The 17,140-nt window shown below is 42.2% G+C and overlaps 1 protein-coding gene across 8 annotated transcripts in view; it reads right to left on the reverse strand.

Moving 5' to 3' along the window:
• The window catches only part of TPM3 (tropomyosin 3), a 30,163-nt gene that overhangs the window by 3,599 nt on the left and 9,424 nt on the right, over positions 1–17,140 (reverse strand). For 3 of the 8 annotated variants that reach the window (XM_081306846.1, XM_081306850.1, XM_081306848.1), the window contains 8 exons: positions 13,194–13,327; positions 11,028–11,145; positions 10,850–10,920; positions 9,490–9,565; positions 8,616–8,678; positions 8,303–8,372; positions 7,028–7,106; positions 6,172–6,367 (listed from right to left, as the gene is read on the reverse strand). In XM_081306846.1, the coding sequence (XP_081162972.1) occupies positions 6,364–6,367; positions 7,028–7,106; positions 8,303–8,372; positions 8,616–8,678; positions 9,490–9,565; positions 10,850–10,920; positions 11,028–11,145; positions 13,194–13,327 (615 nt within the window). In that variant the 3' untranslated portion in view covers positions 6,172–6,363. Of the gene's footprint in view, positions 1–6,171; positions 6,368–7,027; positions 7,107–8,302; positions 8,373–8,615; positions 8,679–9,489; positions 9,566–10,113; positions 10,190–10,849; positions 10,921–11,027; positions 11,146–13,193; positions 13,328–17,140 lie in introns of those variants that run through there. The other 5 variants (XM_081306851.1, XM_081306852.1, XM_081306847.1 and 2 more) reach the window with 3 other exon arrangements.

Genomic DNA, 17,140 nt, shown 5'->3' on the forward strand with positions numbered 1-17,140 from the left:
TGACAAAAATAAATCCCATACTTATTTATGCTACTATAATGCTTTTTCTTATAACTCAAATCATTCCTGATACAAAGAGTAAGGTGCTCAAGTCCACTGGCTTTTTCTGAGTCCACCTTATGGGGGAATTGAGTTATGGGGAATTCAGATACATCTTAAATCTAATACCAGCCTCTGAAGTTCATTAGTAAGTTTCTTCATGTTTTATAGCTTGTTTCAAATTGATCTCAGAACCTCAATATGGAAAAAAGAAAAAGGCAAAAAGATCAGGGTGGGGACCACCAGAACAGATATTTTAACCCCAGGGTAAATGATGTCACTGAGAGAGATCTGGTGGCAGCTGACAATGATGATGCCCTCAAGCTGAAAGTCTGATGAGGACCTGGGACTGACACCCCAACACTTTTCATCGTCTGCTGATCCTCTGTATTTTCCTCACAGCTCTCCAACTCTACAGCCACATCTTGACCCTGGTGAGAGCCACAAGTTCTCCCTATGACCTTCTCCTCAGCCAGCCGTCAGCTCCACCCCAGGAAGAGCTTGCCTTGGTTCCTGATCTGATCACCGTGGTCTGAGTGAGTGTGCATGCATCTGCTAGACTTAAAGCCTAAAGCTTGAGACTTTTGATCTGACACTTAGCATGCAGAAGAAATGTCTGTCATTAGCCTGTCATAACTGTGTTTGCAGTGCTTAGAATTAATCTAGAATTGTTTGTTGTGAAGTGATTATGTCTATTGCAGTGCCTAGCATTAAGGATTGACGTTTTCTTGAATAAGAATCTATAGAGTGAAACTGTATTGAATGATTTGAGTGAATAAAGCATTGACTAGGGCAGAAGCACATATGGACATTCTTTATTTCTCCCTCTGGACTGCATAAATTGTACCTTTTGCCCATCACAACAGCACACTATCAACACAGAAAGCATGCATATATATAAAAAGAGCCTGAGAAGGAATGACACTACATTTAAGAGCAAAATTAGGGCTGGGAACAGTGGCCCATGCTTATAATCTCAGTCTTAGGAGGCTGAGGCAGAGAGAGAGCAAGTTTAAGGCCAGCCTCATAACTTAGGGAGACTGTCTCAAAAAACAAAACCTCAATGGCAGAGCATTTGCCTATCAGGCGTAAGGACTGGGTAGAATCCCCAATAGGAAGAGTTGTGGGGAGGCAGAAAACAGGGTAGACTTCCTTTATTGTAATGCTGAGTACTGAACCAAGGGCCTCAAGCATGCTAGACAAGCATCCTGCTTCTGAGCTACACCTCCACTCCCTAGAGCTTTTTTATTTTTCACATTTTTGGTACCAGGGATTGAACCCAGGGGCACTTAACCACTGAGCCACATCCTCAGCTCTTTTTATTTTGAGACAGGGTCTCACTGAGCTTCTTAGGACCTTATTAAGTCACTGAGGCTGACCTCAAACTTGCAATCCTCCTGTCTCAGCCTCCCATCTCAGCTTCCTGAGTGACTGGGATTACAGGCATGTACCGTCACTCCTGGCCCCTAGGACTTTTAAAATTTCACCCATTAAACCAGTGTGGTTTTTTTTCTGTTTCTATTCTAACAGACAAGACAGAGTTTTGTTATGTTGCCCAGGTTAGCCTCAAACTACTGGATTCTAGTGATTCTCCTGTCTCACCTTCCTGAGTAGCTGGGGACTACAGATGACTGCCACCTGGCTAAGAACCAGTGGTTCTTATTGCCCCTCATCTCTCCCAGAGAATATGGAAATATATACTGATAGGTTTTTACTGTCTCAATGACCGGAAGGCTCTAAGGTAATTACTAGCCAGGGGACAGAAATATGCAGGGTCATTTTTATGTTCAAGAACTGTCCTATGGGGCTGGGGATGTGGCTCAAGCGGTAGTGCGCTCGCCTGGCATGCGTGCGGCCCGGATTCGATCCTCAGCACCACATACCAACAAAGATGTTGTGTCCGCCGAGAACTAAAAAATAAATATTAAAAAATTCTCTCTCTCCCTCCCTCTCTCACTCTCTCTTTAAAAAAAAAAGAAAAGAATTGTCCTACCCTAAATGACAAAGCTTACCATTGAGAAGCACAGTACTAGTCTATAAACTCTAAGACTCCTGGGGCTGCACTAGTCTAATTGCTATTGCATCCTTGATAAACCGACGTCATATTATACACAGATCTCATTTATGTCCACATTAGTTTGTGGGATTCCCACTCCTGTCTCAGGAAAGAAGGGTATTATTACGATCTTATCCCTCAAAACAGCTTGGTTAATGAGGGTTTTGTTCCATTTAGGGAAGAAATAAAGAGACACAGGGGTGGGGTGTGAGTATTTTATTGCTTTACTAAATAAATCCAGAATGCAGAGTTCCCTAAAAACTAAGGTCAGAAAGACAAATGTCAGTTGTCATCTCACCTTGAACTTAGCTTTGAACTCTGCTCTAATAACTGGAAATTCAGAATTGGATACTAGTTCATTAAGGTTCTTGGGTCCCAGGAAACAGTAAAGCAACACAAAACAAGGCAAAGCAGAGAACCCATTGGGTCTGGTAGTTTAGCAATGCCCTATTAGAGAATCATCCTCTGGAGCCAGGGAATATTTGAACAATATCCCATGAAAGGAGGAAACTGGTGTGGGCTAAGGTAAGCCTGCGGAACATAGCAGGTCAGTTCCTTCCCTTCAGATACCTGGGTTCAGCCACACTTTGTTCCTCATCAAAACTACAGGAATAGCCTGTGGTTCCTGGAGGGGAAGAAGTTAAGGGGCCAAGTGCTTTGGTTCGATGCTTAGCCTTAACCTCACAGCTAGTCCAGGCTCAAGTAATAAAAGATGGCTCCTTAAAGGATACAGAGCATTAAAAGAGGGATTTTCATTAACACTGGGCACTACATGGTATTTTGTGTTTTATTCCACTGCCCCAGCTTGTAGGGCTATCTTTGCTCACAATAGTCCTGCCAATGGGATAAAGTAGGAGCTACCAAGGTGAAATACCTCCCTTTTCTCTCAATCTCTATTCTCTTCTTTCCTTTCTAAGAAATATTTTTTCTGCACCAAAGCCAACTTCTGCTCAAAATACTAAATGTCTAGAACTGTACTGGTCCAATAGAGTAACCACTAGACACATGTGGCTAATTAAATTGAAATGAACTAAAAATAAATACAATGAGAATTTTAGCTCTCTCATATTCTAGCCTAGCCACATTTTGAGTGCTTATCAACCACATACGGCTACTGACTACCACTATACTAACCATCACTGCCAAACAGGCAATACTGCTATAAGCTATCCATACTGCCTATACACCTTCTTTCCATCAGTATTCTTCTGCCCCTTGAATATGGTTTCTCCCCCTGGGACCTAAATGCTCAAATGTACCCTTGAATTATTAGAGTATCAATGAATGACCTTTCTTCAATTACCTTTATTTCTCAACCTATCTGCTGACATTAAGAACCCCTTTTATTTTGAGAAAGGGTATTGCTAAGTTGAATCCCACGCTAAACTTCTTCAAGGACCAAAACTAAAACTAGTTCCATTTGGCATTCTCTTCAACACATGATTTTCCTCTTTAACTCTATTTATATTGCAATTGTCCTTTATGCTTGTAATGTGCTTCCATGCCCTAAACTATCTATGCCCTTTTGGATCCCCAAACCTCTCACATCAAGCTCTCCCCTTTGAGCTTCAACATCTTTTTACCTGGATACCTGCCAATGTTTTGATATATTCTTCTCTCCTTTTTCCCCTGGCTCCCCAAACCAGAATGGTGAGACCTCCTTACATCTCTAATATCACCATTTTCAAGTTTTAAAACCAGGCACCTAAGGCTGGGGATATGGCTCAGTTGGTAGAGTGCTTGCTTGCCTCACATGCACAAGGCCCTAAGTTCAATCCCCAGCAAACACACACACAAAAAAAAACAGGCACCTTGACTTTTCCTTCTCACGTTTAGGGGTCAGGCTCTTCCAAATACCCATCTTCAGTGCCATAACCCCATCGCCACTCTAGTTCAGACCCCGATTACTCTCCTGGTAAACCACAATAACTTAACCAATCAAATATTCACCTAAGTATGGGAAATTTATTGCTAGTACTGTGTATGTAATAGTATGTATTCAAACAGTATGTATCTATAAACTTATATATATTATTTACATATTCATTTATCCCCATCCCCACCCCGTGGTACTAGGGATTGAACCAGAGGTGTTCTACCACTGAGCTCTATCCTTAGACCTTTTTATTTTTTTAATTATTATTTTTTTGTGGTGCTGGGGATTGAACCCAGGGCCTTGTGCATGCAAGGCAAGCACTCTACCAACTGAGCTATATCTCCAGCTCTTAGCCTTTTTTATTTTGAGAAAGGGTATTGCTAAGTTGAAGTTGCCAAGGCTGGTCTCAAATTTGCAATCCTCCTGCCTCAGCCTCCCAAGTCTCTGGAGCTATGGGTTTTTTTTCCTTCCCTTTTTAATGTGCATTAGGAAAAGACATTAGCACATTAAACCTTTTAAGTTCAAAACAATTGTGTAGAGTAAGAATGCACCAAATTTAAAAACAAGAGTAGATTTGAATAATAAAGTAGGTAACATGCAAATATGGCAAACGTCATAAAAATGGTATGCAAATGACTGAGAATTGAAAGTCATCATTTTTATGCGGCACTTTTTTTGGGGGGGCGGGTATTAGGGATTGAACTCAGAGGCACTCAACCACTGAGCCACATCCCCAGTCCCATTCTATATTTTACTTAGAGACAAGGTCTCACTGAGGTGCTTAGAGCCTTGCTCTCTGCTTGAGGCAGGCTTTGAACTCATGATCCTCCTGTCTCAGCCTCCAGAGCTGCTGGGATTATAGGCATGTGCCACCTCACCCAACAAAAATCCAATCTTTTGGAACCCAGTGAAAATGAAGAGGCATTTTTTTTTTTTTTTAGTTGTCAGTGGATAGTGACCTATCTATCTATTTATATGAGGTGCTGAGAAGCAAACCCAGTGCTCAGGTAAGTTTGAACATGTTTATTCAGTATCAACTGTGTGCCTTCTTTCATGAGTCTTTACTAACCAAATCATCCCCACTGGAATCAATCTCTTCCCACCTCTGAACACCCGCAGACTTTATTATCTACGGCACTCATTACAAAGGAGCTCCATCTTTATGCGTGTTTTCTCGTTCTATTACTAGAGTTCAAACAACCTGAGACTGGGGATGGTGACTCCATCTTTGTGTCCTCACCCTAACCCTATATCTAGAAAATACCAATGTGTCTGCTGGATAAATCAATCTAGCGGCAGAAGAAATGGTATTGACAGAAAACTAAATTTGACATGAAACTTGAAGTTTTAAAACTAGAGAAAACTTTTCCACCTGGCCGTTATCTACTTAAAATAAAAACAAGTTTCAAATATCTATTCTGTTAAGAAACTTCAATATTACATGAACAATACTTAAATGCTTGATTAGTACAACTGGTAGCTACACTATTCAGACTGAATTATCTCTGCTGTGTAAATTGTTAACTGAAATGTTGATATTTAATTTCTATGATATGAACCAGGAACAATTTTGAGATTTATGTATATAATAAATCATTACCCTCACATGCACATTATTTGAAACATGAATAATTGTTTGTGTTAGTCTTTCCAATAATAATTTACCATTGTCTTATATCCCACTAGCACATGCTAGCAGGCCTCAAATATGTAAGAAAGGTTTAAAGAAAATGCAAAGCTGTTGAGAATTCAATCCATTGTGTGTTCTTCTGAGTAGGGATGATACAATTAGTCAATTTTAGTAGTAACGTACACAGGTCCACTGGGTGTCTGAGGATGCATTCTGAACCACTGAGAAAAGGATAAAGCATGTGTGATGGTCTTTCAACCTTACTGTGTCAAAGGAGGAGAACCTTAAGAGGGAATGGAAACAGTCTAAGCAGATGATTTAAGAGCTTGGAAGTGAAGGATTCAGATGGTCTCATTTAGCTCAAGAACACTAGAATTCCTAACCCAGGGAACCTCTATTAGCCTCCCACTCTGACAGACTCCAATCAGGCAGGCTTAAATGTCAGGAAAAAATAGATACAAAAGTGGCTTTGATTCTACTGAGTCAACGGAGGGGGAGCCTATGATAACTGTTCTCCACATCACACCCCCAACGTTTTGCAGCAGCTTTGTCAATGACACAAATGCAGGGTGGCATGAGGCTTTCAGCAGCTTAGCATTTTAATTTGGGGTGGGGGTAGAATAGAGTACATAAGTTGCTTTGTGTCCCCTGCACCCTGATGCCTTGGGGACCAGCGAGGCTGACCAATAGAATCCAGAGCGAGAGTGGGCGCTGGGTTCCCCAGGAAGGGGCAGATCCAGAACAGAGCAGAAACGATGGTAGTCATCTGTATAAAAAGTAAGGGTACTCTAGGTGAGAAGGACCGGCATCAATCTAGGTAACAATCTGGGAGAAAGGAAGAGGAAAAAAAGAGGCAGCAGCAGGAAATGATAAAACAGAGCCAGGCACTACAGCCTGTGAATGTGGCTTCTTTTCAGGGTTAATAGGAAGAAGAGGTAGATTAGCATCAAGGATCAGGGATCCACAGCAAACAGATGAAGTCCCCAACAACTCTTTTTGGTGCTGTTTACTGCTTGGCTTGCTTCTGGGACTCAGCTAGGTGAATGCTCTTTCTCATCTCAGATGTTTACCCTGAACTTTGGCATTAGGGCGCACATCAAGAGGCTTGCTCTCTAGGCCCTATTTCCTTAGTTGTACAGATTCTACCTTTAGTAGAACCCCTTCTGAGAGGACAACATTTGAAAAACAATTAAGAAAAATCACTATAAAATAGACTAAGAATAAAAAATATCAGGGTTTTACCACCGATCCAAGATTAAATGCCTCCCCAGCTTTTGCCAAACAAAGTAACCAGCACCAATGTTTCAAAAGTAAAAGTAGAGAGTCTAGTTTCCAAAGGACAAAACAAAAGCACGCTATGCAAAGCCTGTACCCCCACCCACCCATGAGCCAAGATCCCAGCCCCACTCTGCTTTCAGATAGTTACATAGAAGTCATGTCATTGAGGGCGTGGTCCAGCTCCTCGCTAATGGCCTTGTACTTCAGTTTCTGGGCATAGAGCTCATCTGGACAGGCACAGGAACCACAAGGAGGAATGAGGGGACAGAGTAAAAGATATCAGAAGCAGATGAAGAGAGGGAATCATTAGAAATTAGGAAAAGTGCGACCATGGGTCTAACACCAGAAAACGTCTATGCTGGCAGCCACGACTGGCTATTCTTAGATCCACTGTTTTCTAGGACCAAATGCACTTCTTGATGCCTCTGTTCAGTTGTAGCAAGAATTCAGAACCTGGGCATAGTCCTGTTACCAAAGGCACTCAAGAGGATACCACTCCCACCCACCAGCCCAATTCCTACCAGTGATAATATTGAATTCAATAAACAGAAAAGGGAGAATGCACACATCCACAGTAACATTTTTTTGCCTACCAGCTGTGAACACTATTCATGGCCCCCTTTGCTCTACAAGTTGCCTCTTCAAACTATTTTAAAGAACATCCTAGGACAAAGAGCATACCAAGGGAGCACATCTCAGAGTTCTCAAAGCAAAAGACATTTTCCATTGTCATGGTGGATGCAGTTATCAAATTGCAGGGACAGGAAGTATGTAGAAAGCCCCTGGTCAGTTCTGAGACAAGGTTATTTTACAGCTTCATCTCTTGGAGAGGTACCCTACAACTTGATTGGTGAATGGTACTGCTGAAAGTGGCCAGGGGGTGATATGCATCCTTGCTGCCTTTTGAAATCATGACTTCCATTTCAACTTGCCGACTAAGGATTTAGGATTACTCAATGAGAAGTAAATGCAGATATTACCAATCTCCTCAAAGGGAAGGAGGCAAAGTCCAAAATATTAGGCATTCTTGTTTCATTACTACAGACTGAACCCAGAGGTGCTCTACTGCCACTGAGCCACATCCCTGGCCCTTTCTTTTTATTTAATTTTGAGACAGAGTCTCACTTAGGTGCCCAGGCTGGCCTTGAACTTGCAATCCTCCTGCCTCAGCCTCCCAAATTGCTGGGATTATAGGTGTGTGCCACAGCACCTGGTTAGGTAGTCTTATTAAAGGGAAAGATTAAGTACAAAAATCCAATTCTAGGGTTTGATGCACTTCACTTGACTGTGGACAGGATGGGGCACATCATATGTGCCATGTCACTACCAATTCCCCTTGGTATACAAGAAAAAAGGTACATGGTCAATGGGCAAAATCCTCCTCTATATGTCTTTATTTTAATCCCTCCCCCAGGCTCCATACCTTCCAAATCATCAATTGTCTTTTCCAGTTTGGCTACCGATCTCTCGGCAAACTCAGCTCGGGTCTCTGCCTAGGGAAAACAAAAAACCAACCAGAATGTGAGATGACAAGTCAAAGAGAAGGATATCTATTTCTTCCATTTCCTACCTCCAGACTGGATTTGCAGAATCTAAACCAGCCAATCTAAGTCTACATTGATTTCTTATATAACTTATTATTTAGCATATATTATTATATAATTATTATATATTATATTATTATGTAATTTATTATACATTAATTTCTTATATATTTCATTAATCCCTCAACTCACCTCCTTGAGTTTATCAGTGAGAATCTTTATTTCTTCCTCATATTTGTCTTCTTTTTGAGAGTACTGTAAAGAAGTAGAATAAAAGTTTCAGAGTAGAAATTAGTCCTACAGACAATACCCGCCCCCATGACATTTACTCCTATTATATTCTTTCTCTCTCTTTTTTTTTTTTTTTGTTTTGTTTTTCTGCAGTGCTGGGGATTTAACACAGTGCCTTGTGCATGCCACGTAAGAACCCTACCACTGAGCCACATCCCCAGGCCCCTATATTTATTCTTATATTGAATATCCTCTTGTATTTAATATGCTGAATGACCTAAGAGTTAAGAGCAAGGCCCAATTTTAGACAACCAGTTCTTAAAGTCCATCTATTTCTTTATAGCCATGATACCCTGAGAGTAGACCAGGACCTTTATTTTTAAACCAGAGTTAAGCTTTGATCTTATTCATATCAATGCAAAGTTTTTCCTTCCTACTGATGAATGAGCAGGAATAAAGACACCCTAAGTCAACATGACTAAAATACTTCCCCTATGAAAATAAAGAGAAATCTGTCTTGATTGCTCATTAGTCTTAGAACTGATTCTGTTGCCCTATCTATTTACAAGAAAGTCTATTAGGGTCCCTGATCATGCCTTTCAGCAAAGCAGCACCAGCCTGAGAGCACAAGACTCTAGGTGCCCAAGACCATGACATTATTTTAACTAAAGCAATCAAAGTGCACAGGAGATTGCATTAAACCCAGGATCTGGATGGACATCATGGGGAGGAAGAGGACATCTGGATTATAAGAAATGGGTATCTCCAGTCTTTCATCAAGGGCAGGGCTGGGCCCAGGCCCCAAAGCCTGTCACCTTCACAAACCAGCCCCTACCTTCTCCGCCTGAGCCTCAAGAGACTTGAGGTTGTTGGTGACATTCTTCAGCTCCTCCTCCAGCTCAGAACACTTACTGTGAACATTTTAAATACCACAGGAGAGGAAAGGGGAAGAGGAAGAGAATAAAAAAAAAAAGGGAGAGAGACACACAGACGTGAATTGAACCTATCATGTAGAGAGTTGGAAGGCATACTGGGGAAAGAGAAGTTCCTTGGTAATCTGAGCAAGCATTAACCCTCCTCCCTCTACCATGGAACACATCAGGAGCAGCTGGACCCTCCTGCTCAGAATGTCTGTATACTAATAAAGAAAGAACACTTGATAGAAACCACTGTCAGGAACGAGTCACAACTACCTGGGGTAGAGGTGGGAATGGATGCCCAACCCCAACAGTCCCCCAAATCACCCGAAGGAAGGAGAGACCCTGTTGAGAGGCAGTGAAATAACTGGAAAAGAAAGGATGAAAGATGCCAAATAAGTGGAAAGTATGGAGCATTCCATGAAGAGATGAGAAAGCACTCAACAAGTCAACCGGTGGAGGGGAGGAAGCTGCAAAACAAAACAAAACAAAACAAAACCACACCATACAAGGAACCTCTCTGTGGGTTTAATGGTTAGTACCTTTTCTTCAGCAGCATTCAGACACTTCAGGTTCTGGTCCATCAGTCTGATCTGCTCATCCATCTCTCGGCAACGGCTGTTAGTGATAGTCACGGGGATGGCACAAGCCAGGTTGTGGGGAGGGAGAAAGGTGAAAAAGGAACACAGCAAAAAAACAAGCAGCAAAATGAAAAAAAAAAAATTCACAAAAACATGAAAAAACACCACCATGGTCATGATATGTCATGTCTGGGAGAAGGGAATGCAAGGGAAGCACAAATATATATGCATCAGCACTGACTTTGTTATACAAGGCCAGAAAGGTACTGATGGGGAGAAGGTAATATCTGCCTCTGCCCGAAAGTTGCCCAGCAGATTGGCAAAGTGGTCAAAACAGAGACCAGCTCTTAAGTCAGTATAGGCACTTCAACGCTTCAAGGAGAAAGACCTCCCAGGTGAAAGGACCCACAGTTATATAAAGGACCCACAGCGCCAGTTAACTGTTCACCATTATTAGTCTTTATATTCCCTCAATTTGTAAATCTTCCCAAGAAGAAATCAGCAAGCCTCATTTGTCACCTGGTAGGTGGTCAAGACAGTGAGGAAGCCCAAGAGTCTAAAAGCACTTATACAAGACTTCTACCCTGTAGGCCCTGTTTAACAAGGTTGAAAGAATGCTCGTTTATACGTATCAGTGTCCAAGCCAAAAGGGAAGGGATGGAACAGTACAACAAGATCTGGGGAGTGAGATACTCACGACTCTGCCAGCTCAGCTCGTTCCTCTGTGCGTTCCAAGTCTCCTTCAATAATCACTAACTTACGAGCCACCTATAAGAACAGATTCAGGTACTGCTCAAGAAAGCAAAGAAGGAACCAGTTCCCTCCTGATTCTTTGCAGAAGCCTGATGTCACTGAATCAAGGAGGACAGACCTACCTCTTCATACTTCCTATCTGCTTCTTCTGCAATGTGCTTAGCTTCTTTGAGTTGGATTTCCTGGAGTTCCATCTTTTCTTCATCTTTTAGGGCCCGGTTTTCAATAACCTTCATACCTCTGCCAGAAAAAGGATGAACGCAGCACTGATACTCCATCCCAAGGGACTCACAGAATGGACTCAAAATTGCACCTTTTAAATCGAATTTCTCTCAGTCATTCAAATAGAAATTCTGTAGCACTACTTGCACACCTGAATTTGCTTCCTTCTTTCATTCTTTCTTTCTCTCCTTTCCCATTTCTTATAAAAATAATAGACACTTGGTAAGAAATTAAATACTTAAGTGTATAGGCTAAGGGCATAAAGTCAAAACTGTCTCCCTTCTCATTTCTAGTCCTGCTCAGAGGTAAGCCCTTCCTCAATCCCTGTTTCACATAGATACATGCAAAAAACTCCACCCCAACTTCCCCAAAAGAATCACATACTACACTATCCTTTCCACCATATGGAAATGGTACCCACATAGCTTGTTCCTTTGCACAGCTACAGTGTTAATTTTCCTAAAAGGGCACTTTTAATTCTGAAAAGCCTTAGTTCAATACCATGCAAGTTGTTATGTGCCCCTCTTGACCTTAGTCACACATTAAAATTACTGAGGCATTTTTAAAACAGCAGTGCCTGGACCTCTCTCCCAATTAATACCAACTGAAACGAGGTGGGATCCAAGCATCCCCTTCTATGCACCCCCTCGATTCTAATAGTACATCCAGGATGAGAAGCTTTAGTGGATTACTAGGCTCTGCCTCTAGAGTTTTTCATTTAGTAACTCAGGGAGGAACTGAGAATTTTAATTTCTACCAAGTGCCTAGATGTTGTTCATGCTGATGGTTTGAGACTTGACTTTGAGAGCCTATATTAAAGGGGACTAATCTCACAAATGGAAGTGTATGATCCACAAAGTGGAAGCCACATGGTGACTCCCTTTTAAGGAGTGTTAGGTCAGTATATAGGGGGGAACATTACAAATGGGTCAGAAGTCTAGGTAACCCTTACTGTATAAAAAGAAAAAAATTCCCAAAAACATGAAAAAACACCACCATGGTCATGATATGTCATGTCTGGGAAAAGGGAATGCAAGGGAAGCACAAATATATATGCATCAGCACTGACTTATATGTGGAAATTTTTACACCAGTTCTGGTACAAAAAAACAGAAAGAATGTGCAAAACAGAAGGAAAGAAAATTATAATATAGGTTATCTTTTTTAATATTTATTTTTTAGTTGAAGTTGGACACAATATCTTTATTTTATTTATTTATTTTTATATGGTGCTGATGATCGAACCCAGGGCCTCGCACGTGCTAGGCAAGCGCTGTACCGCTGAGCCACAACCCCAGCCCTAGAGGTTAGCGTTTTATTTTTTTTTTTTAAGAGAGAGAATTTTAATATTTATTTTTTAGTTATCGGCCGACCCAACATCTTTGTTTGTATGTGGTGCTGAGAATCGAACCCGCGCCGCCCGCATGCCAGGCGAGCGCGCTACCGCTTGAGCCACATCCCCAGCCCCAAGGTTAGCGTTTTTAAAAAGAGGTCTGGCTTGGGGCTGGGGATGTGGCTCAAGCGGTAGCACGCTCGCCTGGCATGCGTGCGGCCCGGGTTCGATCCTCAGCACCACATACAAACAAAGATGTTGTGTCCGCCGAGAACTAAAAAATGAAGTGATACCACATACTTGCAATCCCAGCAACTCAGGGCTGAGGCAGGAGGATTGCAAGTTCGAGGCCATCCTCAGCAATTTAGCGAGGTCCTCAGCAATTTAGCAAGACCCCACCTCAAAATAAAAAGAACTAAACATGTGATTCAGTGATTAAGCACCCCTGCGCTAGATCCCTAATACAAAAAAAAAAAAAAAAAAAAAAAACAATGGTAGAGCCTGTGTGAGGCCCTGGGTTAAATCCTTAGCACCACAAAGAAACAAAACCAAAACACAAGTCTCTAGGGAAATTCTGTTCAGAGTCATTATGTACTTGTTTGTTTTTTGCTCTGTTTTTGTTTTTGTTTTGTCAAGGCCTTGTGCATGCAGGGCAAGTGCTCCGTCCCTGAGCTACATCACCAGCCTATGAAGTGCGCCTGAAATCCATATTCTCTCAGACTCCCTCACACACCTCTCACTCTCATCAGCAGCTTTTTCTGCTTCCTCCAGCTTTTGCAGGGCAGTAGCAAGGCGCTCCTGAGCACGGTCCAGCTCCTCTTCAACCAGTTGGATCCTTCGGTTCAAGGAGGCTACCTCAGCCTCAGCCTGCATTTGAATGAAAGAATGGAAAAGTTAAGCAATAAATTAATGGATGAAAAGAACTAACTAAGACAGTAAGATTGGGGCTGACTACCATGAAGAGGCAAGATTCTAGGGTAGAACCTGTCTTAGCTCAGATGCTAAAAGATCTAACAGACAGGAGGAAGATATATATATGTATCTTCCTCCCTTTCCCACCAACGAACTCCCATATGTTCCACAGGAGGAGTGTTTAAAAACCTCAGTTCCTTGCCAGGCATGGGGGTGCGTGCCTATAATCCCAGCAACTTGGGAGACTAATGCAGGAGTATCATAAGTTCAAGGCCCATATGGGTAATTTATTAAGACCTTCAGTAACTTAACAAGACCCTGTCTCAAAATAAAATTTAAAAAAACAAAAAAACCCTCAGTTCCTTGCCCAGATCAGTGACAGTACCCCATCTTCTCTTGGACTTAGTTCAAATTCCTAACACGTTGGGGTGAGAAAAGGTAGCCCGAAAAGGTTCTTTCTACCTGAATTCTGACTGGGAGGTACGTCTCACTCAGCAACTTTCTTGTAAATGTCTCATAAAACAGAAAATGAGCAAGGCTCTTAAAGAGAAAACCTTGGATTATCCATTAATTTATTGCTTAACTTGAGTTGTTAACCCTCTGATTTCCTTACCCTAAAATACCAGGAAGTAAACAAGCAAGAGAATGTTCACCAGACTAGCCTTCCAGTGGAAAGCAAAAGAATGGAACACTGGGATACCTTCCTCCATGCCTTCAATGTGCCTCCTCAACCCCTTGAGTTGCCTAGGAAGAGCTGTTTCTGGCTAAAAGTATCTGCTTTGGTGACAAAAACGAAACAATAACAACAAAAACCCACAAGTAAACATTCCACCACTCCTGCCTCCAAATTCCTGAATCCTTTCGATTTCTTTAGTCATCCCCTTACCTTCATTTTCCAATACAGTTTATATCAACCCTGTAACTGACTTCCAAGCTTGAGTGAGTAAATGTAAGGTCTGGCTATGGGGAGCTGGGGTTGTGGCTCAGTGATAGAGCACTCGCCTAGCATGTGCAAGGCCCTGGGGTTCGATCCTTAGCACCACATAAAAATAAAAATAAAATAAAGGTATTGTGTCCAACTACAACTAAAAAATAAATATTAAAAAAAAAAAAAAAAAAAAAAGGTCTGGCTATGGAATGAGAAACAAGGAAGGAGGGAGGCTGCCTGCACTGTGGACAGATTCTAAAGGTAGAAAAAGTCTCCTTCCTGTGATTGCTTTAAGTATGCAAGAATTTAATCTGCCCTGCAAACCACCCAGTTCAGATGCTTATCCAAGTGCCTGGTAAACATGATCTCTCCTCCACAGCTCAGACTGCCTGAATTCTATTACCCTGATTTCCTCCTAGTAGGCAGGGTGGCAGCAGCTTAGAAATCTGGGCCACCAGTCCTATGGGGAAGGATATAGCCCAAAAGACTCCTGGTAACAACCAGGACTGGTACGAAAATTTCCACATACAAACATAGGAGGTTCAAGGGCCAGAGAAGGGGGGCAGGGAGTTGGGGCAAAAATCTAACCACCAGACTACAGGGAAAAAAACTGACAAGTCTACATAAGCTGAAACTACTAAGAAACCATTTGTGTCTCTAACCATACTATTCAAGACACCACAAAGACAAGTATTCTCTGGTTCTGTCTCTTCCAGGAAAACATATGTCCCCTAGGACAATACAGATTTCTCTTCCCAGACCAACAAGGCCAATCAGTCAAGATACAGGCTATCAGGCAGGAACTGAAAGATACTGCAGTACAATACAATTATTTACCCCCTTTCAGACACCTAAAATGAAAACACAAAATATGGAACTAGACTTGGGAGGAAGCTCATAAAATGCAAGTCCCCACCAGATCAGTAGTTACCCAAATTGGAGTAGAAGATAACAAGCTATGGGGGCAGGGTTGTAGTTTCCATGACAACAAGCTGGCTCAGGCAGTTTCTCCCACAAATCAGCATTTACAATAGAATTCTTCATAAGGCTGAAAAGGGAGGAGAAAACGCCTCTTGGTTCCCTTACAAGAGCATGCGCACACAAGACTATCAAAAGCAGAATCCAAGATGGGAGTCCCTATGAAGTCTTCAGAGATCCCAAAGGTTGGGGCTCCAGGTCATCACTGTTTTTCCCCCTTCTCCCATAGAGAATCAGCAGAATTGAGATCTGATACTCTTTTTAAAGAAATAAGGAAGACAACCTGACTTTCTTTCCCTTCAAGCCAGAGCCTATGCACAAGGCCTCTCCCTTTCAGGTCAACAAAAAAGAAAGTACTACCTTTTGCAAACCACACTGGCCCTGGGAAACATTAAATTTTGTGTGTTTCTAGTAAGCCTAGGTTTTAGCATGCTCACCCAGATATGGTCTTGGCCTTTCAGTCTACCCCCCTCTGGCCCAGCTTGGAAGATATAGTCTGAGGTCCTTCCCTTCAAGTAATAAAAGGATGCTTCAGGGCCCAGGAGGCAAAGATCTCAGGGGTGGCGGTTGAAGTGGAAGCCAACAGGAATTTGGTCACATTAGAAGATGGCTGACAGCAGCTCCAGCTATGCCAAAAGTTTGGTTTAAATGCTACCATCCTCCACTCCAGAGAAAGTCCCAAAGTAAACCACACTCCCAAAGGCAAGAAACTGACAGCGCACTGGTTCTCAGAGGCAGAACAGGGCCAAGGACAGAAGGGGATTTGCCTAAATCTGGCACTCTGCCACACTGGAGTTTCTCAGATAAAAGCCACAGATGGAATTAAAAGGAAAAGAGAGTACTAGGAAAGTTAAGCTTGAGCCCTGTGCCTGTAAGGGACTGCTGGAACTCATTGTGTTCACAAAAAGATCTACCAGGGAGCTAGATATCATGTCCTTGGGGGAATTTAAATTTATCAAGCGGGAGGGAGGCATGTTGGGAGCAAGGGAATAGAACTGTTTGCTGGTCCCAAAGTAAACAAAGGTGGAGCCTAAATGGAGGCACTCAGAGCAAAGGGCTATTTGCTTCTCCCCTATGAGTGTGCTCTGGTATGGGGGCAGAGAATGGTAAGCAGCAGGAAAGCAAATCTAAACCAAAGGAAGGTGCTACCCACCAGACCCCACAAACGGAGAGAATCACCACACACAAACATTCTAACCCTCTCCAGAGACTAGCAATTGGGGATTAAAGCCAGAATCAAAACAGCTGTTCAAAGGCTCGCTCACTCCCCTCAACAAAATTCCTGAAATTTCAGGCCAGGACAAAAAGGGGAGGGGGGCTATTTTAAAAAGATAAGGTGAGGGCTAGGACTGTAGCTCAGTGTAGAGTTCATTCTCCTAGCCCCAGCCATTTGGGAGGCTCAGGCAGGAAGATCACTTGAGCTGGGGCTGGGGATGTGGCTCAAGCGCTCAGCGCGCTCGCCTGGTATGCGTGCGACCCAGGTTCGATCCTCAGCACCACATACCAACAAAGATGTTGTGTCCGCCGAGAACTAAAAAATAAATATTGAAAATTCTCTCTCCTCTCTCACTCTCTCTTTAAAAAATAAAAATAAAATAAAATTGTTCACAAGCTTAAAACACTATTTCATCCCATTCTCCCTTTAAAAAAAAAAAAAAAAAGAGATCACTTGAGCTCATGAGTTCAGAGTTCAAGAAAAATCAAAAAGACCCCCTATGGAAAGGAGGAAAAGGTTACAATGTTACATATGTAACATTTTTACCACCACAAATCAGGTTAAGAAGACGACCTGCATTTAAATTTTATACTGCCAGAAATACAAAGGAAACTCAAAACTAAAAGTGGATTTGAGAAGGTGCTAC

The sequence above is a fragment of the Spermophilus citellus genome, assembly GCF_964194105.1.
Source record: "Spermophilus citellus genome assembly, chromosome: 9".
Taxonomy (NCBI): domain Eukaryota; kingdom Metazoa; phylum Chordata; class Mammalia; order Rodentia; family Sciuridae; genus Spermophilus; species Spermophilus citellus.